The 21,890-nt window shown below is 34.9% G+C and overlaps 5 protein-coding genes across 5 annotated transcripts; 4 read left to right on the top strand and 1 right to left on the bottom strand.

The window, feature by feature from the left end:
- The first annotated feature begins 221 nt into the window (after window positions 1–221).
- LOC114730732 (glutamate receptor 2.5-like) lies at window positions 222–948 on the top strand. Its single transcript, XM_028917840.1, has 2 exons — window positions 222–409; window positions 487–948. The coding sequence occupies exons 1-2, from the start codon at window positions 254–256 to the stop codon at window positions 946–948; spliced, it is 618 nt and encodes a 205-aa protein (XP_028773673.1). The 5' UTR covers window positions 222–253.
- A 3,013-nt stretch (window positions 949–3,961) lies between these two features.
- Window positions 3,962–5,481, bottom strand: LOC114730731 (uncharacterized). Its single transcript, XM_028917839.1, has 3 exons — window positions 4,530–5,481; window positions 4,242–4,446; window positions 3,962–4,160 (listed from the first exon to the last, which is right to left on the bottom strand). Exons 1-3 carry the CDS (start codon window positions 5,479–5,481, stop codon window positions 3,962–3,964), a joined length of 1,356 nt encoding a protein of 451 aa, XP_028773672.1.
- A 1,465-nt stretch (window positions 5,482–6,946) lies between these two features.
- Window positions 6,947–9,639, top strand: LOC114730730 (uncharacterized). The gene is made up of 3 exons (XM_028917838.1): window positions 6,947–7,345; window positions 8,916–9,302; window positions 9,445–9,639. Exons 1-3 carry the CDS (start codon window positions 6,947–6,949, stop codon window positions 9,637–9,639), a joined length of 981 nt encoding a protein of 326 aa, XP_028773671.1.
- LOC114730755 (glutamate receptor 2.9-like) lies at window positions 9,584–10,997 on the top strand. Its single transcript, XM_028917859.1, has 3 exons — window positions 9,584–9,768; window positions 9,902–10,314; window positions 10,418–10,997. Exons 1-3 carry the CDS (start codon window positions 9,657–9,659, stop codon window positions 10,841–10,843), a joined length of 951 nt encoding a protein of 316 aa, XP_028773692.1. The 5' UTR covers window positions 9,584–9,656; the 3' UTR covers window positions 10,844–10,997.
- Window positions 10,998–16,290: 5,293 nt separating this feature from the next.
- Window positions 16,291–19,287, top strand: LOC114730729 (glutamate receptor 2.9-like). The gene is made up of 4 exons (XM_028917837.1): window positions 16,291–16,653; window positions 17,357–17,591; window positions 18,130–18,548; window positions 18,874–19,287. The coding sequence occupies exons 1-4, from the start codon at window positions 16,291–16,293 to the stop codon at window positions 19,285–19,287; spliced, it is 1,431 nt and encodes a 476-aa protein (XP_028773670.1).
- Window positions 19,288–21,890: the final 2,603 nt, after the last annotated feature.

Genomic DNA, 21,890 nt, shown 5'->3' with positions numbered 1-21,890 from the left:
ATCATTGGCCAAGAACTGCTCTAGGTTTGTGCTTGTGTTGTGGTTGATATTAGCATTTGTGCTAATGCAAAGCTACACAGCATGCTTGTCATCAATCTTGACAGTACATCAGCTGCAACCTCGTTACCTAAGTGAGTATGATGTTATTAATGAGCCCAACATTAACATTGGATATTATGGGGGCTCTGCCGTCAAAGGCTTGTTGCTGGAGAGATTAAAAGTTCACAAGTCAAGGGTGAAGAAATATTCCACCATGGAACAATATAAGGAGTTCTTAGATAAAGGAAGCCGTAAAGGTGGTGTTGATGCTATTTTTTATGAAGTTCCCTACATCAAAGTGTTCCTCAAAGAATACGGTTCTAATTATGCCATGATTGAAACTAGGCACCGCACTGATGGATTTGGTTTCGTGAGTTTCCATCTCTTATTCATTAGATTTTGTTTTTGTTATCAAGAGTGTTGTAACATATCTATCGATTTTTTCAGGCATTCCCCAAAGGCTCCACATTAACTTCACACTTTTCCAGAGCCATATTGAATGTGCGCGAGAGTCCAGAAATGGATGAAATTGAGCATAAATATTTTGGAAGCAGTAACAACGATGAAGGCCAAAGCCCATCTAATTCATCGTTAGATGATGCAAGTTCAAGCAGCCTCACTACTTATAGCTTTGCAGGTTTGTTCATGTTAATTGGAGTTTTTTCACTGTCAGCTTTGATAGTCTCTGAAAGTCGTATTTGGCAAAAACCTATTATAGCAGCAAAAATGTATATCCAAAGATTCTTGAGTCGGAGGTTCACAAGAACCAATCCATTAGAGGAAGGTTCTACGACAAGAAGAAATAATGTTGATAGAGAAGAAAATATATCAGAAGACAGAGCAGATGACCAAGGAAAACTGTCTATAGCATCTCTTACATGTGGGGATACCCAAACATTGCCTGTGTAACTGTAAAGTATACAGTGATGGTAGATTATCTCAGCAGTCAAGATTTTACAGTGAAGTAGTCAATTAAGTGGGAATGTTCAAATTATGTTTTTGGAGCTTATTGTGCCTATGAAATCCATATGTATAATTTTCTCTCGGAGTAATATAATTTTGGGTTCCTCAAATTTTAAATCATAAATTTTGATCCATCAAGTTTCTTTTCATTTAACTATTGATCTTTATAATTCAATAAAAACTTGGTCTATTTTGTCTTTTAAAGGATGAAAATGTATGATTTGGAACTTGATAGGCCAAAACTAAAATGAGAGCAAACTTTAAGGGTAAAAATTTTATTAACCCTTTTTCCCCCTTTTTTGGAGTTTTTCTCAAGGCTTGAGTTTGAGTTATTTCCCTTACTTTTTTTTATATTAGAAGTAATATACATACGGTGGATAAAAAATTCTAAGTTTGGGGGCAATATTATATATACTTAATTCTTATTATTTTTTTATGTTAACATTTTTTGATGGTGAAACATTCAGGTTGGAAGATTGAAAATATATTTTATAAAATTAAAAAATAAAATAAAATAATTGAGTAGAAGTTTTTCGCGGAAAATTTTATTGATAAGAAGGGGTTTAAATCAGAATATGTTAGCACTCTATATATTCAAAATTTGTAGAGCCTCGGTACTCTTTTTGTATGAAAATTAATTGGGTAATTCTCATCAATAAAATTTTTAATTAAAAACTCTTTTCCAGTTCTTCCAAGATAAATTCTTATACAAAATTAAAGGAGTAAATATGCATTTTCATCCATGTCATACGCCTATGTATGCGTGTGACAGACTTTTTAGAAAATATAACCGTTAACTGCACCCTTTGACGGGTATTGAATGACCCGCTCTCTGTGACTTGTACAATTTTGACTATTTTCTTCTGCTTTCACATCTACGAAATTATTCTAACATTCGACATGATTAAATTAAATTATTTGGATCGAAATCTCTCAAAGTAGAATATTAATGCATTTCAATATTTTATTTTTAAGTAGAACTTTTTATTGCTTTATAACATGTACATTTTAATATTATATAATAGGCAAGTTGCTCTTTGGAAAGCTTGGGACCAGCTGCAGCACTTCCTTGAAATTATTAATTTTTGACGGACTTTGGTGACCTTGACGAATCAAGGGCCCTGACTAACAACCATTATTCATAACTCAAAAGGGAAGCTTTATTTCATGGAAACAAAGGCGGATTCATGTTTAATAAGGGCCTTTGTGTAATTTAAAGATACAAGAGAAATCATACACCACTCTTGCCTTAAGTGTCTTACAGATAATTAAATTAATGATTTTTTTTTTAAATTTTATCCCCATTAAATATAACAAAAAATAGGTGACAAAATATACGATCACCTGTAAGCCGCGTGTATGACTTTGATATATCTTCCTATCTAGTATTCCTAAAGTAAAAGTCAAATCTGAAAGTTTCTTTACTATTTAATATGCAGAACTAATTGGCTACTAACAATTGCTCTAGGATATCAACAACAACCAAAAAGCTCTAGGTTCGTATTGCTTAATTATGTGAATGATACTAGCTTTTGTGCTAATGCAAATTTACAAAGCATCCTTGTCATCCGGCGTATTTGATAATATACGAGTTGCAACTAATTACCCTAGTGAGAATGACATTACAAGAGATTCTAACATCAATATATTTTGGAAGTAGCGATGAAGATGAAGTCCTAGAACAAAATAAGGGGTCTGGGTCTAAGAATACGAGTACTCGTCTCACCGCGATGCATAATTTTGGAGGTCTGTTCATTATTTGGAGAAAACCGATGATGTTGGCAAAAACTCGCAGCAAAACATTGGTGGTTCGATATTCTGAGAAAGCAAGTCAATTAAGGGAGGGTACGTTAACTCATCAATGAAGAAAGATAAAACAAACAACCAACAAACAGATGAAGTGCATGACGTGGAAGATGTACGCTAGATCTCTCTATCTCACCAAAATAGCTTAACCCATTTATTTAGACTCATATGAAGCTTATATGTTTCTAAGTTAAACCACTTTCTAATCATTCAGTATGTAACTTCATTGTCTATTCTAATATATTCTTTCGGGTTTGTGGAGATGCGTAATGATTGAGTCGCTGCTTTTATTTACAACTTCAATCAAAAGAGTATATTGTTGATGTTATATATTCTGGACCCTATCGAATGTGGAGACAGAGAAGGAGATCCAGTTTCTTCAAATAAACACACTCTCTCAAATTCGAATATTAATAAATTTCAATATTTTAGATTTAACCATAAATTTTAATTTTATTGTATTATAATACTTACATTTTAATATTGTATAATTTTATATCCATTTAATTTAAAATATTGAAATTTTATTAAAATTTGTACCTTAGATCTTTGTTTTTCAAAAGTAAATTTTACTTTTGAAAAACAAAGATCTAAGGTACAAATTTACTCGGAAGATTTCGCCCAGGTTTAAAGCTAAGTCTAAAGTCATGGATTCAAATGTTTTGACTCTTTTTAATTCTCTTCCCTATAGGCTATATATAGACCAAGGAACAAAAAACCGGACCGGAGACTAAACCGGTCGAGACAGTGGGTCAAGGGTCACTAGTCGGACCGGGATCGAACCGGGATTGGACCGGTCATATTAAAATAATATAATTTAATTCATAACATTAAAATAGAATAAAATTCATAAATAATAATTAGTTGAAAAAAGATAAAAAATTACAAAAGTAGTTTAAATATTTCATTGTACCAAGCAAACATTAATAAACTACATATCTTCATCGCTATGGAAAATCAAAATCATCATTAAAGTCATTGGCAATGGCATGGACCAAGACATCAACAGTTGGACAAGGAACACTAGGAGTGACAACATCATCATGCAAAGGTGGAGGATCAGCAATATCCATATCTTCATCACCTATGTAAGACAATAAGCAATATTAATGATTATGCAAATAATTATATTCATCTAAGAATAGAGTGTTAATTATATATATAAATCTTCATTATCCCTCTCAAGAGTTGTTGAATTTGCAATGCTTTCATTGTTAATGACACTTTCAAGTGTAGCCACATCTCTATCATCAAACTCTGGAGTGGGATCTTCTTCAGTCACCCAAAAGTCCACCATGTCAATATTTTCATAGTCAATTGGATCATAACTTTTCTTCTTCTTCAATGTACTCCTTTAATGACAAATAAAACTTCAGTTAAACATAAATCAATTAAAATAAAAGACTAAAAGTATTCATTATTTTCAAGATTACTTATGCTTCAACCGCAGATTGTAGTTTGTGAACACCAAATCATTCAACCTCTTATGTTCCAATCTGTTTCTTCTTTTTGTATGAATTCTTTCAAACAAACTCCAATTCCTCTCACAACCAGAAGAAGCAGAAGTTTGACTAAGAATACGCATTGCAACACGCTGCAATTCTGGAACTGAACAACCATAATATGTCCACCATTCATCTACATAATAAAATACATTTCGTATACAATAGTATAAGAATTAGTAAATAACTATGAATATACTATAAAGTATTAACACTTACAAGGGTCTAATTTTTGTGCAGCTTTTTGACATGAGGGTCTACTAAAAGATTCCTTGCCTTCACGATAAGTAGTTGCTTGTTTCATTACCAGAAAACCATCAACATCTTCATCTGAGTAAGACTCCACATCAATCAACGCCATCATTAACTTTGACTTACTAGGACAGTCTGGATCATATATGATTGTAGAATTCAACAAATATGATGTTGCATGAAGATTAGTCTTCAAATGCCTGTCCCATCGAGCTTGAATGATGCTTGTGTAGGGCTTATACAACTCCTTGTTCCTTTTAAACATCTCTTTAATCGCCACTTTTGCCCTTCGCATGCCTTCATAAACATAAGGCAATGAAGGCTTCTCATCTGAATCCACAATTCTCAACAACTTTATGAGAGGCGACACAATCTTCACAACTTGATAACAATCATTCCAAAACCGATTATCTAATATGAGGGCACTAAAATTTTTTCCTGCCTCAGTCCTGGATAATTTGTGATCCACAAAATGCTTATCAACAACTAGAGCTTGCAAGTTATTTTTGTGCATATATATACTATGCAACGTAATAAATGTAGTAGCAAATCTTGTGGCACCAGGACGTACAATTTCTTTCCAACTCGATCTTTTCCTCAACCATGATAGGAAAACCATATGGTTGTATGCAAAAATTGTTATCTTTGAGGCTTTTGAAGCAAGGTCTGACACATGAGGCATGCTGGAAAAGTCTTTCAATACAAGATTCAAACAATGAGCAGCACAAGGCGACCAATAAATATTTTTATACTTTTCCTTAATCAGCCTACCACATGCTACATAATTGGCTGCATTGTCAGTCACTACATGGACAATGTTCTTAGGACCAACCCACTCAATGACTTCACAGAATAGAGTAAATAGAGTTTTGGCATCTTTGACTAAATCTGATGTATCAACAGACTTCACAAACACCATACCATGTGTAGAATACACCAAAAAGTTTATCAAAGTCCGTTATCTAATGTCAGTCCATCCATCAGCCATGAGTGTGCAACCATTGTTTTTCCATTTAGCTCGATGGCTCTCAATGAGTAACTGACATTCTTTTCTCCAATCACTCAATAAATTAGTTTTGAAATCATAAGCACTAGGAGCTTTAAACCCAGGCCCAATTGAAGCAATACCATCCACAGCTTTTTGAAATAAAGGGCAATCAAATGCCTTGAATGGAATACAGTTTACAATGGCCCATTCAGCAATCAACATTTTCACATTGTGTTTTGCTTCTTTAGTTGCTAATGCACTTTTAATGCCTGGTTGGGAATCAGAAGCTGTCCTAGGAGCAAAGTAATTGTCCAAACTCCCAGGAGCTCTCCTCTTCGTCCCACTACTCATAGTAATTGGAGAATCAACATGGGTTTCTTCTAGGTCCTCTTCTATGTTTTCAACAGCCTTTTTCTTTGAACATTCTTTCAAAGACTCTATCATTCTATGACGCACATCATGTGAAACTTTTTTGCATGAAGCTATTTGACCAGTAACACCAGCAAGATGTTGTTTCATTCTGTTTATCCCACCTCCTCTATAATTATTACCACAAAAAAGATATGTATATGTAGTTTGTGTCCCCTCTTTTTTGTAGGCAACATGTGCCCATGCAGGATCAGATTTACCACGCAATGAAGAAGTCGGGGTGGGAGAAGAGGTTTCAGTATTAGGAGTGGAAGATTGAGTGACATTTTCATTTCCAGAACTTTGATTGTTTGGAATATCCATAACTGCTATTAAATAACAAATCAAAAATTAATAAAAATGATCAAACACAAACAATAGAGCCACAAGCTTCAGCCTTTCAGGAACCACTTCAAAACACAAATTTGGAATATGCAATGAAAGGCAGAACTAGAATTAGGAACACAAGTACACAACATCAATATTCAGTGAAAGGCAGAACCAGAATATCAGCCAACACAACATCAATATTCGGTGAAAGGCACAACCAGAATTAGGAACATTCAGTGAAAGGTAGAACTAGAATTGTCAAATACAAACTACTGGTCGTCTGGTCCACAACCACAACATCAATATCAGCCAACATGCCAAAATATTTCCAATCATCATAAAGAATCATATTAATCCATAGAATGGTAGAAGCAAAACTACTGGTCGGTCCACAACATTAAGATCAGCCAACATGCCAAAATACTTCTAACATTGTTTATTTGTTCTAATTTCACTTCTGTTCAGCATAGCAATTAGTGAATAAAATCAATTAATGAATAGTTAAGTACCGGTATTCAATAAATTAGCGGCAAATCAGCGGCGCAGAGCAACCTGTGACCACCAAACTCAACGAGCAGAGGCGCAGAGCAACCCACCAGCACCGCTTCTCCACTCTCCACGGCAAATCAGCGGCGCAGGGACACCGGTCGACCACTCAATGAGCAAAAAATGCCGAATACGGACATCGATTGACCACCAAACTCAACGAGCAGAGCAAACCCACCGGCACTGCTTCTCCACTCTCCAGGACAAATTAGCGACGCAGGGACACCAGTCGACCACTGAACCAAACTCAACGAAGAAGGAAATGCCGAATACGGACACCAGACCACCGCGCCTCCACCTCCACCACAAGTCGACGGCGCTGTCTCCACTCTCCACGGCACCGCTGTCTCCACTCTCCACGGCAAGTCGACGGCGCTGCAAGGGAGAACGGCCGGACGCTCAAACTCAGTTACTTAGCGAAATGAAGGACGATGGGAATGGGGGAAGGGATCTGCGATGTGCGATCTGCTCATCTGCCAAGCCAGGACGAAGGAGGGAATGGGGGAACCGGGCATTCGACCGATCGGTCGAGTGTAGGATCGAACGACAGCGTCCCAAAATTTTTTTTTAATATGATATGACGTTCGTTTTGGGCAGTTTGAGGAGAAAAATATATAACTGGTCAACCCCCCAAACCGGGCGGTTGACCGGTTTATTACTAGTTCACTTGGTGACCAGTTTTCTTGTTAAACCAGACCGGACTTTGGACCGGTTTTCCGGTTGAACCGGCCGGTCCGGTCCGGTTTTTTTTTCATTGATATAGACATATAGTAAAAGATGTCAATTTTTTTTAAATAATTTTTACTACACAATTAAAACTCAAACTAATCAGTCATCATGCATGCGCGTGCATTAATTAGATGAAACAAGCCATTATATTAGATTAAGCTCTTCATGTTAAAAGTACTCCTTCTAGTCTTCATTATAAACTTCAAGTAACTAATTTACAGATAACTTTGACAAAAAAAAAACTAATTTACGGATAAAAATAATTAGTTTAAAACAGTAAACGGGTTAGAAATAGATTTTTGTTTTCAAATATATTCTTATAATAAATGAGAAAAAGAATAAAAAAAACATGTGGGAAAATGCGATAAAAGAGAAATAAGTAAGGATAATACTGAAAAAATATATTAAATGTTAAGACAAAAACAAATTAAAACTCATAAAATAAACCACATGTCTTTTCAAATTTAAAACTTATAAATAAATACAGGGAAAGTAATTAACTAAACGGGGGCTAGAAATAGAATCATTTGGTGGCGTCTTTGTCCTTTGGTCAAAATAGGAATTCAGTCCTTTCCAACGATCGGTGTATGTTGAACTGGTCAAAGGTCGTTCGGTAGGATTCAGATTCGAGGATCTGTTCAAAGATCCCCCCATCCACGTACTACTGCATCATATTCTTGGTTTGAGAGTCCAAGAGAGCCCCCCCGCTTCACTCAGGACAAATTCACTCGAAGACTACAACGAAGTTGCTGAGAAATCTCCTAAAATGAATGGTCTAGATGAATTTGCAAACATGCAACTCCACGTCTAGTTTAGACTATTCCGATTAAAATTAAATTAATTAAATTAAATTATGTGCATTTATTTTTGAAATACTGCCTTTTAATTATTATTTTTAAAATAGAAATAAATTCAAAACTTAAGGATTTTATTTTGCCAACGAAAACTTAATAAGAATTTTAAATAATATAAATTCGTTGTCAAAAAAATATAAATTCAATTTACTATTCAAATTAACTTTTTATTTACAAAATAATTATTTCATGCCGTATTTTAAAACGATGGCGAAAACTATTCAAAGAGGAAATATCTGGTCTTTCTGAAAATTTCCCAGTTACATCCTTCCGTGTATGCTAGCGAAACGAGACAGGTGGACTGGAACATTCGAGGCTTGAATCAATCAAAGCAAGCTTAGGCTTTCTTTCAGACCAAGTCTCTCTAGTGAATAATCACCGACATACCGTTAAGTTCATACGCACATTCATTAGGGACAAAAGCATATAAATAAAACGAAGGTGGCACCCATTAAGAACTCAGAACTGACTAGCACTAGCTTCTTCATTTTTCTTCAGTATCCTGCCGCACATATACAGCACTTTTATGAGATGGCGAACCCAAATTACAATCGCTATGGCTTCCTCATGATGATTTCTTGTGTTGTGTTGCTAATAGCTCCGACTGGTGCTGGAGATGATGATGGAGGGAAGAAGTTGATAATTGGACTTCCTTATTATAAATCAGGTTTCGCCCAGTTTGTGGATGTACAAATCGATCCTACTAATAACAATAATCAGGTCGTCCAGGCTAGCGGCTATTCTATTGCCGTCTTCAATGCTACAATAGCCTACCTTACGCGTTTACATCACGGTATTTCTTTCGAGTTTAGAGCTTTCGTAAACAACAATGGAAGCAGTGCTGGGTATTATGACGCACTTGTCTCCCAAATTTCTGCAGAAAAGGTGAGATGTTATTCAAACTTGCAGAATGTCAATGTTCTTCACTATTTGCTGGTGTTCTCAATTTATATCCTTCATTCTATTTAGTGTCATAACCATGAATGCACACACAGACATTAACGGCTATCTTTTTTCCAATGAATAGTATGACGCTGTGGTGGGAGACGTGACGATTTTGGAAAATCGGTTTAACCATGCAGATTTCACGTTGCCATATACACAATCTAATGTGAAGATGCTTGTGAAAATCCGGCATGATCCACGGTTGAACATGTGGATTTTGTACGACCGTTTAATTGGAGTCTTTGGTTGTCTATTGCTATCTTCTCTGTTTTTATAGGAGGTATCATAATATTCATGGAACGTAATGTCAGAAGAGATTCGACACTTGAAAATTCATCATGCAGGAAAAAATTCAGTGGGGTTTCTATCCTGTGGCTTCCTGTTGTGCAAGCAGTTTTTCCCGAAAGTGAGTATTAAACCTTGTTCTCTCTCTCTCTCTATATATATATATATATGCGCATATATAGGTTTGTGTCCTCGATGTTATTCGTTTAATTACTATTTAGTCTTCAAAATTTTCATTTGTTTACTATTTGCAGGAGAATCACTGGCCAAAAATTGCTCTAGGTTTGTGCTGGTGATGTGGTTGATATTGGTATTTGTGCTCATGCAAAGCTACACAGCATGCTTATCATCTATCTTAACGGTACATCAATTACAACCTCGATACCTTAGTGAGAATGATGTTGCAGAAGATTCCAACATTAATGTTGGATACCACAGTGGCTCATTTGTGAGGGACTTATTGGTTGATAACTTGATGATCAATAGTTCAAGGGTGAAGAACTACTCCTCCATTAAAGACTATAAGGAAGCCTTAGACAAAGGAAGCCATAATGGTGGTGTCGATGCCATTTTTGATGAAGCTCCCTACTTTAAGGCCTTCCTCAAACAGTATGGCTCCAATTATGCCGTGGTTTCAACTAAGCACCATGCTGCTGGATTTGGTTTTGTGAGTTTCCATCTCCATTTTCTTGCTTCTCTTGTTGTCTCATTTATATTTAAGGTTACTGTCTCTGACATGTCTCTGTTGAATCATTTGAATGATTTTTCAGGCATTTCGTAAGGGCTCCAACTTAACCTCGCACTTTTCGAAAGCCATATTAAATATTAGGGAGAGTAATGAAATGGACGGCATTGAGGAGAGATATTTTGGAAGCAGCGATGACGATGGAAACAAAGATCAATCAAATTCATCATCAAATGCGAGTCCCAGTCTTACTGCTTATAGTTTTGCAGGTTTGTTTATGGTAATTGGAACATTTTCATTGTTGGCTTTAGCAGTCTCTGAAAATCATATATGGCGAAAACCTGTTATGCTCGCAAAGACTTATAGCCAACAATTTTTGAGTCCGAATTCAACAAGAATTAATCCATTAGAGGAAACTTCTACCAGAAATGTTGACAACGAATGTTCTGCAGACACAAAAAATATTGGATCTGCAGAAAATGAAGCAGATAATAAAACATTGCCTGTGTAAGTGTGTTTGTATAGAGTGATGGCAGGCCATTTTTGCGGTGCCCGTTCGTTAGTTAGGTTGTAGTATTCATGTTTGTTGTTAAGAGTTAACAAGGCCTATCATACCATGTGTAGATTCTTTTTTTCTCTCCTTTTCTTGTGACTAATTTGCATTACTTTATTGTGGAGAAAAATATTACATCTGTACACAGCAAAGTATATAATGGATTTAATAATAGAAAAGAACATATCTACTCTTCTGATTCTAAATGTAAGTTACACTATAAAATGGGTCCTAAAGAGTTAAAAAAGAGTTTAGACTGTTTCTGCAAACTTGAAAATTAACCGTATCTACTCATGACACAAATCGATCAGCAGCACATAAAGAGAGTCAATGAATTATTACTTTGCTCAAGATAAAGTGCGGAGCGAGTTTTTGAAATTAGATGGAATCTCCCATTTGTGCTAACTAGCTGCCATCAAGTGAAAACCTATATCAATATGAGAAAACCTAAAATCATTATTGTTAAGGAAAATTGAAAATCTTGAACAGATCAGTTGAACATATTTTTATTATTTTGCTTTTCTTTTACTGATAATAAACTAATTTTCAAAGGGACGCAAACGTTTTCCCTTCACTTTCCCTGTATTATTTTCCAACCAAATATGCCTTGGCCTTTACGTCTTCAATCTGGTAACTTCAGCTCAGGCCAAGATAAAAAAAGTCTCGTTACTGCCACAACAAGTTAATGTTCGCCGCAAAAAGTCAAGCTTAATTTTGTCTTTTGTCCGCGGAAACAGATGACCACGTTAACAAGACAAGCTATAAATATCACTTGCGTCATTTGTTGTTATATTTATCATGCTATGTACTAAATCCCCACAAAAGTCTCATAAATTAAAGCCATAAAGGGCCCTCCGAGGAAATTGTATGCCAACATCACCATCGATCGAAATTTCAAGGAAATTAACCACCCATCTCAAACTTCCTCTCTTTTCATACTCCCCTCCAGAAAAAAAAAAAATAAAAAAATCTGCAGCTGAATGATACCAAGTGAAGATATGAGTAATCCGGGTGAATGGACCAAGTGACTTGATTTAATTCCTGAACCATGTTCTGTATTTATAGGCTAAAAGTGACAAAGTGTTAACAATACTACAGCTATGATTAAGTTCCAGGGCAAATCGTTATGAGGTCCCGAGAAATAACTGCAATTACTAAAATGTCTCAATGATAAGTAAGCATTATAGATATTGTTATCATTTCTTATACTAAAATTTATCATTTAATTTATTTATTGTAAGTATGCTGATTTTTCCTAACGTGAGACCATACATAACTATAACTGACTTGTGGCGTATCCTAACAGGGCATTTCAAGCCCACAACTGGTTTCTATTTAGTTTGTTGTTTCTGTATTGGGCTTCGGCCCGTCTAAACCAAAACCAAAAAGGGGAAAAAAGGAAAAAGAGAGCATAGTTTGATTACCGAACTATATAAGCCTCATCTTATATGGCGTTTTGTTAATTTGTTTTGGACTAAGCAAAATGTGACTGTTCATAAAGGTTGTATAAACAATCCAGAACAAGTCATTTAAAATTTCCAAGACTATTTTCAATACCTAATAAAAATTTATAATTAGAAATATCTTTCAAGTAATTCTGAAGCTCCTCCTTCAACTCCTATCTCTTTTCTACCTAAACTCCGACTGCATTCAGAACATTCGCAGATTTGCATAGCACTGGACAATATTCATGTGCAAGGTTAAGATTCAAAGACATGCCTCTTGTATTACCACAATTTTTCTTGGTTGTAAAGAAATATAGACTTTCAGATAGGTGAAACTTCAATCTTTATATCCTTTTCTGTTTTGCCTTTCTTGTTTGAAACTAATGTTGCATTGGGTTACTCAAGTTGAGCCAACTTTTTCAACATTCTTGAATCATATCAATGTCATCACATGCCAGAAGAATTTGCCCAATGATCCTTTTGTCCATTCAAATTTCAATATTGGCACGTTACAAAAAGATGTTTTCACTGCTTTACTCTTTTTCTAGCTGCTACTCTTTTAAAACTGATATTGTGTTAACTTTTCATTCCCTTGTTTCTGTTATTCCAACTTTAGTTGTATAATTTTCTACTTTTTATAAAATTCATCTTTTTTATCAGAATTTTTTTCCCGGATATCCACAGATCTCAGGCCACGTAGGTATGCTTGGCTGAAAACATTTTGATAGAGATAAAAAAAAAATCAGTATAACATATATATGATACAATCATTTTAGCCGAGCCAACTCACACATCCAAACTATTCCTCTCTTCTTTAATTGTTCACAACAACGGCGACAGCTTATACTAGAGAACTTCTGGCTCACGTATGGGGAGTGCTGCAAGATTATTTGATGACAATGATAGACTTGAGTTTCAAGTTTCAAAATTTCCACCACGCTCATTGTTTCATATATACTTTCATCATCCCTTCTCTCTCTCTTCATTTCCTCTTTTTACTTTCTTGAGGCATGTCCGCTGTTTCTTTATTTCTCTTGTTTCTGTCTGCCTCGTTGAGCGGGTCGCTGCCAATGGTAGCTCCACTTTTGCCAAAATAAAAAGAAGCCTAATTACAGGTTTAAGGAAGAAATTTTCTGGGATGCCTTTATGACCTTGGGTGAGATTGCTAAAAATATGTCTTAAAAGCGCTCAACATAACAATGACCTAGTATTAATTGCTTGATTTGAACGGAAAAATTCAAGGAATAAGAAGAGGATGAGACGAGAGGTTTCAAAGGTGGGGTTTTTGTTCATTCTTCCTCATTTTTCAAGGTCTGCTCGCTGCTCACTCTCTTTCATCCCCACCTTCATGTTGTTTTCCATTTTTATTTTTCGCTGTTTTTCTCACCGTCTTCTTCTTCATTACAAAGTTTTTGGAGAAGTTACCCGTTCGGAACCCAACGAGGCAACGACTTTAGGTGAGTCCAGCTTCTTATGGCATTAATGATTATAGGCAGGCTTTTAATAGATTAGGTTCGTATTTATCTTTTCCCTCGCAGTCTATTCCTATCTATAAGTGGCTTGTATTCTAAGCCCACAGATCAATAAATGTATTAATTTTTTTTTTCATATTTGTCCTTATTCAAGAAAGGGTACTAAAGATATATTTTATAGTTTTTCTCACTTATTTACTTTATCTCTCTTTGTATTTATTAAATCAGTAAGAGTAAAATTGGAGAAAGCTCATTAATTATGCTCTACAAGCAACTTATATTTAAAAACAAATTTTTTTCTATACAAGTGACATGTAAATAGAAATTGAGTAGTATTTAGTTGCTTATAGAATCCAATCACCATGATTACAATAAAGATAATTTTTAACCTTTATCTAAAGAAAAGGTTATTCTCCCTTTGTCAACATGTCTATGCTAGGTTGACAGATACATTTATGTTCTATTAACAAACCGTCTATTTACTCAGTTAAATTTCTTGACTAGCACATTTTTATCAATAGTTCACAGATTAATTTAACTATCTCAAGTTTAAACTAATCAAACAATCAATCCTAATGATGGCCAGTCACAAGGAAGCATTAAGCACAAGGTAAAAACAACTGAATATTATCATTAATACTCAAGAGATAGTAAATCCAAGTCTCAATCCATATAATAGATCAAAATAACCTTAGAAAAACTGATTTAGCTATACATGTTTAGTAAGAAGTCACAACTATAAGAATAGCTATTAGCCATTACAGAAACAAGAAGGGAAGAAGAAGGAAACCCAGAAAAATCGAGTAAAAATCTTCAAATCTCTTCTAGCTTCGAGCCCAAAGATTTCAAGCCTCTAAAGCTTTAAACCCTAGCATAGCAAGCCTCTAAAATTGCCCCAGAGCCGAAGTGTGTATGGCAAAACCGAGTCTCCCCCTGTATATGCCCTAATTTTTAATTTACATCATAAAACGCACAGCTGCGAGGGGTCAGGCGCCGCGACGTATGTTGTCATCCACCGTGGCGGATTACATAGAATGGCTTTCCTGGAAGTAGCTTTGGCACTGAGGCGTGTGTGATCATAGGCCACGGCGGATTACACCGAACAGGGGCTCCTTTGGGATAGCTTGGGCACCGCGGTGAATATGGTTAGGAGCCGTGGTGTCTCACACAGAAGTGCACTCCTTCCTCTCTATTAAAGCTATTGTGGCATTTGTTCCCATGCGCCGCGGTGATTGGTCTCTTTTTAGCCTCTCCACTTCTGGTCTCCATTCCTTACTCGCTTCAGGCTTTTTCCTACAAAATTGACTTCCAAACCAAACAAAAGAGCACTAAAACAAGTTGAATGAATAGGAATTTTGAGAGGTTATTAGAGGTTTCCAAGAACTAATTGATTCATCAGAGGAAGGTTCTAGAGGAAGAAGAAGAAATTGGATCAGATGGCAGAGCAGATAACCAAGGAAAACTCTCTCTATGACATCTCTTTCTTTCTGGTTTTTAGGGTCAAGTCTCTAAGACAGCTCTTACATGTGCAGATACTCAAACATTGCCTTAAATGAGGGTCAAAAAATCATATAAAAGTCTTTTCAAAAAAATGTCTAAAAATCTCTTCTTTTATGCATTTATCTAATTATCACTCTTCCGATTCTAAATATAAAACCCATTTTATAATGTAATTTATGCTACAAAATGGGTTTTATATATTGGACAGTTGCTCGAAATATTTTCATGCATGTTATGGCGTTTTGCTTCCCGTCTCTTTGGACGTTAGTAGGAGGACGGGTCAAAGGTAGTTAATGAACACTTTGAACTGGGTCGACTTTAAGATGGCCTCTCGGCCACTCGGGTCAAATTATCTCGCGGATGGCTATAACGAAGTTGCTGAGAAATTAATTTTCCTAATTAAAATAATCAATGGTAAGCATCGTTCATCTAGAACTTGCAAACATGCGAGTCCACATCTAGTTTAGACTATTTTTTATTAAGTTTAAATTATTTAAATTTTATATCACACTTTAAAAAAGCATAATGAAATGCTGTCATTTAATTACTATTCCTTAAATTTTTATTTAACATAGAAATAAAAGCTCAACTATTAAATACTAAAAACTTGAATAACATAAATTAAGTTGTTATTTACGAAATAATTATATTATGCCGCATGTTTTCATCATTAAAACGATTGCGAGAAGTATTCAAAGACGAAGTATTTGGTCTTTCTCAAAATTTCTAGGTTCAACCTTCAATGGATTCTTCAGCGAACGCGCGAGACAGCTGGCTGGACCGGAACATTTCATCAGGCTTGAATCAATCAAAGCATGCTTATGCTTTCTTTCTGCAGGCTGACATCATTTAGTTAGTTCATAGGCACGTTCATTAGCTAAAATAACTGTATAAATAAAGCTAAGGTGGCAGCAATCAAGAACCAGCTCGAAACTAACTAGCTAGTTTCTTAATTATTTCTTCACTTTTCCTACCGCATGTATATCAGATGGCGAACCCAAATTACTATTGCTACGGCTTCCTCATTATGATTTCTCCGGTTGTGTTGTTAATTGCTCCGATTGGTGCTGGAGATGATGATGGAGGGTCACTCCTGGGAGGGAAGAAGTTGATCATTGGACTTCCTTATGAACCAGGCCACACCCAGTTTGTGAATGTTGTGCAAATCGATCCTACTAATAACAATCAGGTCATCCATGTAAGGGGCTATTCTATTGACGTCTTCAATGATGCAATAGCGTACCTGCGTCTACATCACAATGTTTCTTTCGAGTTTAGAGCTTTCGCAGACCCCAGTGGAGGAAGCAGTGCTGGGTATTATGACGCCTTCGTCTCCCAACTTTCTGAAAAGGTTAGATGCTTTGTACACACACACACATCATCATCATCATCATTATCGAGATCTCAGTGTGTTGTTGCTGAAATAGAGAGAAAAGTACGTCCGACGTCTCTATGAACATGGGTTTCATAGGGATCGGGTTCATCCTCTCTCTCCATGTCAGCACCACTACAATTTAAGAGTTCTACTTCCATGGTTCATGTTGGTTTCACCTTACGTATATTGAGCTGACTAAAAAAAAAAAAAATCCAGAGGCGTGTCCGTTCCTCTAAGCACCAAATTAAACATAATTTTAAAGCACGATTAAAATTAAACTTGACACCAAGCTTATTAATCCAACCTAACTTTGTGTACATCCAAACAGCTCAAATATTTATGATGGTGTTGGTTAATATTTTTGCTCGACACCAACTTAATTGCTTTGCAAGTTTTATCTTACCCTTGTTTGGCTTGGAATCGCGTTTTTCTCCAATCAGGAAGTCATGGTCGGTTATATGAATGCGTTCTTCACTGTTTGCATGGCATTCTGAATTTATTCTTCATTCTATTTGGTGCCATATAACCATCAAAACGCACAACGACATTAACTTCAACATCTTCATTTCCCTTTTCCGTTAATTAATAGTATGACGCTGTGGTGGGAGACGTGACGATTTTGGCAAGTCGGTCGAACTATGCAGATTTTACGTTACCATATAAACTAGCTAATGTGCAGATGCTTGTGAAAATCCATGATCCACGGTTGAATATGTGGAGTTTTGTACGACCGTTTAGTTGGAATCTTTGGTTGTCTATCGCTATGTTCTCTGCTTTTATAGGAGCTATCATACTATTCATGGAACGTAATGTCAGAAAAGATTCAACACTTGAAAATTCATCATGGAGGAAACGATGCATTACAGGGGGTTCTGTCCTGTGGCTTCCTGCTGTGCAAGCAGTTTTTCCAAAAAGTGAGTATTAAACCCTGCTCTCTGTCCCTCTCAATATATATACATATGGTCTCAATATATATACATATGGTTGTGTCCTCGATGTAATTTGTTTAATTGTATTATTAGCTTTCTTTTCTCCCTGAAGTAACGCTTTGATCATTTCCTCTTTCAGAGACATACATAAACATTTTAGTTTTCAGAGAAAGGATATATATATATATATATATATATAATAAAATCTATAATATGGGTTATTGGCCAGAAAAGCCTGGTAAATTTTTATATACAGGAAGTAGTAATACTCTACAAATTCTATACATTAGGTTATTCTCATCAATAAAATTTTTAATGGGAAACTTTACATATCTCCAATTTTTCTTATTACTTACAGCCATAAAAATGCATGAGAAAATGTAATTAGTTATAAGAATGAAAAGAGAAATCTATATAATTTCAACAAAATTAAGAAACGTCTATATGATTTATCTAAAAGAGTTATTTATTACTTATATTTTTATGTTCAATTATCAAATTTGCATTTGTTTACTACTTGCAGGAGAATCATTGACCAAAACTTCTTCTAGGTTTGTGCTGATGATGTGGTTGATACTGGTATTTGTGCTCATGCAAAGCTACACAGCATGCTTATCATCGATCTTAATAGTGCATGAGTTACAACCTCAGTACCTTAGTGAGAACGATGTTATAAAGGATAGCAACATTAATGTTGGATACAAAAGTGGCTCATTTGTGGGAGACTTGTTGGTCAATAAATTGACAATGGGTGATGAGTCAAGGGTGAAGAATTACTATGGCATTGAAGAATATAAGGAGGCTTTAGACAAAGGAAGCCATAATGATGGAGTCGATGCTATTTTTGATGAGTCTCCCTACTTTAAGACCTTCCTCCACCGGTATGGCTCCAAGAATTATGCCGTGGTTGGAACTAGTCTCCATTATGGTGGATTTGGTTTTGTGAGTTTCTATCTCTATTTTTTGGTTTGTTTATACACTTAATTTTTTTATATTTGTATTTTTTAAAACTTAGAGTTGAAAGTTTGTTTTGAAGGTTTCTATATTTTACCTTTAAAAAAAAAGAAATTATTTTTTAAAATATAACATTTAAAACAAATCCAAATCATTTATGCTTTCTAAATTCAGATATATTGACAATATAATACATAGCTAGCGTTGTTGTTGTAACAGCAGCAGGGTAAGTGTGCTTCTCTTGTCGTCTCATTTATATTTAAGGCTGCCATTTGTGACATGTCTCCGTTGAATCATTTGAATGATTTTTCAGGCATTTCGTAAGGGCTCCAACTTAACCGCATACTTTTCTGAAGCCATATTAAATATCACCGAGAGTAATGTAATAATGAAAAGGATTGAGGAGACATATTTTGGAGACAGCGATGATGATGATGGAAAAGAAGACCTATATAATTCACCCTCACATGACGTTAGTCCCAGTCTTACTGCTTACAGCTTTGCAGGTTTGTTCGTGGTGATTGGGATTCTTTCACTGTTGGCTTTGCTAGTCTCTGAAATGCTCGCAAAGGTTGATAGCCAACGATTACTGAGTCCGAGTTCTGCAAGATTAAGTCCATTAGAGGAAGGTTCTGAAACAAGAAATAATGTTGACGAAGAATGTTCTGCAGACACACAAAATATCGGATCAGAAAATGGAGGAGATAATAAAACATTGCCTGTGTAAATGTGTGCGCGTGCGCGCGCAGTGATGGCAGATATTAGTTTTAGGCTGTAAAAAGTAACGTTCGAGTTTTTTATTAGAGTTGAGGTCTATGATACCATGTCTGGATTCTTTTTTTTTCTTGTGAGTTATTTGCATTATTTTCTTGGCGAAAACAGTTACAATGGCTTTAATAATTATTCAAGTAGGAAAGGAAAATATGTTATACCTTCAGTCCTTAACATAAGAATTAGTTTGATTTTCAATTTAGTCCTAAATATAATACATTAATCCACTTTCTCTCTCATATTTATTTAATATCTATGTATTACAAATAACTAACTCAACAAACTTTTTTAATTTACTCAAATTAATCAATTAACTCTTACATTCCTCTAGTCCTAAATATAAGACCCTTGTATACACTATACAAGGGTCTTATATTTAGACTTGGAGGAGTATTAAGTATAAGGGTAATATTATCAAAGGAATCTTCCACTTGCGCTGACTAGCTACCATCAAGTGAACACCTAAATGGACGTGCATTTGCTGTAAATATGATAAGTCACAGGAAAAATCCCGCTTACTGTATTTATAGGCTAAAAGTTACACATTGTTCCCGACACTACAGTGATTAAGTCATGGGAAAAACCCCCGAACTCCTATGAAAATAATACTCTATAATTACCAAAAAGTTTGATCACAAGTGAGTGAAACCGATGTTGCTGTTATTTCATGCACTGGAAATTAATTTTACGACGCATTTTAAAAGTACATTCTTTTCGGGGGATGTGTTGTGATTTTTTTAAGTTATAGGACATGTTTGGATCAACGTTTTCAACGGAAAACGTGCATTGGAATGGGGCAAACTAACATTACTAGCAGATAAATGTTCAAACTAATATTTGGATGAGCATTTTTGCAAATGAACTTTTGGGTAAAAGGATGCCTAACGCTGAAGCTAATTTTTTGAGCTTTTGCCGTCACAAACGTGGAGAGAGAAAAGATGGTAATGGAAAAAGACAAAATTACCCCTAACAAACCCAATAATTTGATACTTCATATTTTTAATATAAGAATTAGATAACTAATTTGAATATATTAATAAAATTAAATAAGTTACTTATTTATAATAAATTGATGTTATCTTGTCTAAAATATTTTTATTAATCATGTGTATTAAAACTACCCATTAATAAAAATTTCTTAATATGTATAATCATTACAGAGATTACTTGAGAACAAAATAAATCAATATTTTATAATTTCACAAATAAACTATTTTTATTTTATCATAATAGTTTTAGGTATTTTTTTTAACAATTATCATATTAAAAACATAAAATATCAAACATTACTATTCAATAAAGTCCATGCCCTTTTTAGTCATTTTACAACTAAACTCACTTTTCTATTAATCATCCAAACAACTTTTAACCTTTTCAACTGACTTTTTAAAAGCATCTATCCAAACATACCTTAACTGACTTTTACTTTAACTTCAGTTACAAAAATCAGTTGGGTTAGAAGTTAGTTTTACTCAACGATAATCCAAACATACCCATAACCATCACGTGAGCCCAACTGATACAAAGTTGTAACTGACACGTGGCTTATCCTAACAGGACGTTACAAGCCGACGCGTACGTGTTTATGTTTAGCTTGTTGTTTTTGCATTGGGCTTCGGCCCCATCTAAACCAAAACAAAAAATTTGATTATTGCTGTCAAACTCATCATGAGTTGACTTTTCAAGTGTAGTGGCGTCATGCTTTCACTTTATAAAATTGTCTTAAATTGCTCTTAAATTTGCATTAACAGCAAATTCAGTTAAATTCATGAGCCCACTCACTGAGATTATGATTTTTATGTTTTTAGTTTACAAAATTGTGACAACTTGCTCTTAAACTCATATTAAATTTTTGAATTTAGTTATGTTTAATAACTTTATATATAAATTTAAAAAAAATTTGTTGAATATGATAAGTTATGAACATTGATAAATTAATTTTAATTATTTAGATTCAAAATATATTTAAATCTTATTTTCTTATTTTTTTATATTTTAGTTATTTAATTATATACTTTTAATACCTATTTATTAATAAAAGTAAAAAATAAACTCTTAATTATTTGACAACTTGGCGTCATTACAGATGGCTGGCGTTTTGTTTTGGATATTCTCAGATCTCTGGCCACGCACGCATGCTTCGCTGAGAACATTTTGATGAAGATTTAAAAAAGAAAATCAATAGAACATGTCTATAACAGAATCATTTTAGCCGAGCCAACTTCGCAGATCGAAACTGTTCCTCTCTCTCTCTGTTTTCTTTTTCCCCCATTCACATGCACCCTCGTTCTTCATGACAATGTTTTTGGAATAGTTACCCGTTTGGAACCCAACGGCTTAATTTGGATTAATCATGATTCTAGAAATTGGAATATTGGATGATGTGCTTTCGCTGCCCCAAAAAAAAAAAAAACAAAAACAAAGTCGCCGTACGACTTGCCCACCGTGCACTGAATGGTGACATTTGCTGTTTCCGTTTCGGTTGCGGTCCAAGGTTAGGTATGAGGGAATCTTCTTTGTGGGACCTTGGAAATTTTGACTACTAATTTCTCCCTTATC

This window comes from Neltuma alba, unplaced genomic scaffold (assembly GCF_004799145.2).
Source record: "Neltuma alba isolate B1F8T4 unplaced genomic scaffold, ASM479914v2 tig00012763_pilon, whole genome shotgun sequence".
In the NCBI taxonomy this organism is placed as follows: Eukaryota; Viridiplantae; Streptophyta; class Magnoliopsida; order Fabales; family Fabaceae; genus Neltuma; species Neltuma alba.
The sequence above is the reverse complement of the archived record's forward strand: the minus strand, read 5'-3'. Positions and strand labels throughout refer to the sequence as shown.

What these genes read in the sequence shown, in the direction of transcription:
- LOC114730732 (XM_028917840.1), top strand. Translation starts at nt 254, where the DNA reads ATGGAACAATATAAGGAGTTCTTAGATAAAGGAAGCCGTAAAGGTGGT. An exon ending in GCACTGATGGATTTGGTTTC is followed by an intron (nt 410 to 486) that starts GTGAGTTTCCAT and finishes CGATTTTTTCAG; the next exon opens with GCATTCCCCAAAGGCTCCAC.
- LOC114730731 (XM_028917839.1), bottom strand. Translation starts at nt 5,481, where the DNA reads ATGGTGTTTGTGAAGTCTGTTGATACATCAGATTTAGTCAAAGATGCC. An exon ending in TGCACAAAAATTAGACCCTT is followed by an intron (nt 4,447 to 4,529) that starts GTAAGTGTTAAT and finishes TTTATTATGTAG; the next exon opens with ATGAATGGTGGACATATTAT. An exon ending in AATCTGCGGTTGAAGCATAA is followed by an intron (nt 4,161 to 4,241) that starts GTAATCTTGAAA and finishes TTGTCATTAAAG; the next exon opens with GAGTACATTGAAGAAGAAGA.
- LOC114730730 (XM_028917838.1), top strand. Translation starts at nt 6,947, where the DNA reads ATGAGCAAAAAATGCCGAATACGGACATCGATTGACCACCAAACTCAA. An exon ending in GGAGGGAATGGGGGAACCGG is followed by an intron (nt 7,346 to 8,915) that starts GCATTCGACCGA and finishes ATTTTTCTTCAG; the next exon opens with TATCCTGCCGCACATATACA. An exon ending in CCCAAATTTCTGCAGAAAAG is followed by an intron (nt 9,303 to 9,444) that starts GTGAGATGTTAT and finishes TCCAATGAATAG; the next exon opens with TATGACGCTGTGGTGGGAGA.
- LOC114730755 (XM_028917859.1), top strand. Translation starts at nt 9,657, where the DNA reads ATGGAACGTAATGTCAGAAGAGATTCGACACTTGAAAATTCATCATGC. An exon ending in GCAAGCAGTTTTTCCCGAAA is followed by an intron (nt 9,769 to 9,901) that starts GTGAGTATTAAA and finishes TACTATTTGCAG; the next exon opens with GAGAATCACTGGCCAAAAAT. An exon ending in ATGCTGCTGGATTTGGTTTT is followed by an intron (nt 10,315 to 10,417) that starts GTGAGTTTCCAT and finishes ATGATTTTTCAG; the next exon opens with GCATTTCGTAAGGGCTCCAA.
- LOC114730729 (XM_028917837.1), top strand. Translation starts at nt 16,291, where the DNA reads ATGGCGAACCCAAATTACTATTGCTACGGCTTCCTCATTATGATTTCT. An exon ending in TCTCCCAACTTTCTGAAAAG is followed by an intron (nt 16,654 to 17,356) that starts GTTAGATGCTTT and finishes GCTAATGTGCAG; the next exon opens with ATGCTTGTGAAAATCCATGA. An exon ending in GCAAGCAGTTTTTCCAAAAA is followed by an intron (nt 17,592 to 18,129) that starts GTGAGTATTAAA and finishes TACTACTTGCAG; the next exon opens with GAGAATCATTGACCAAAACT.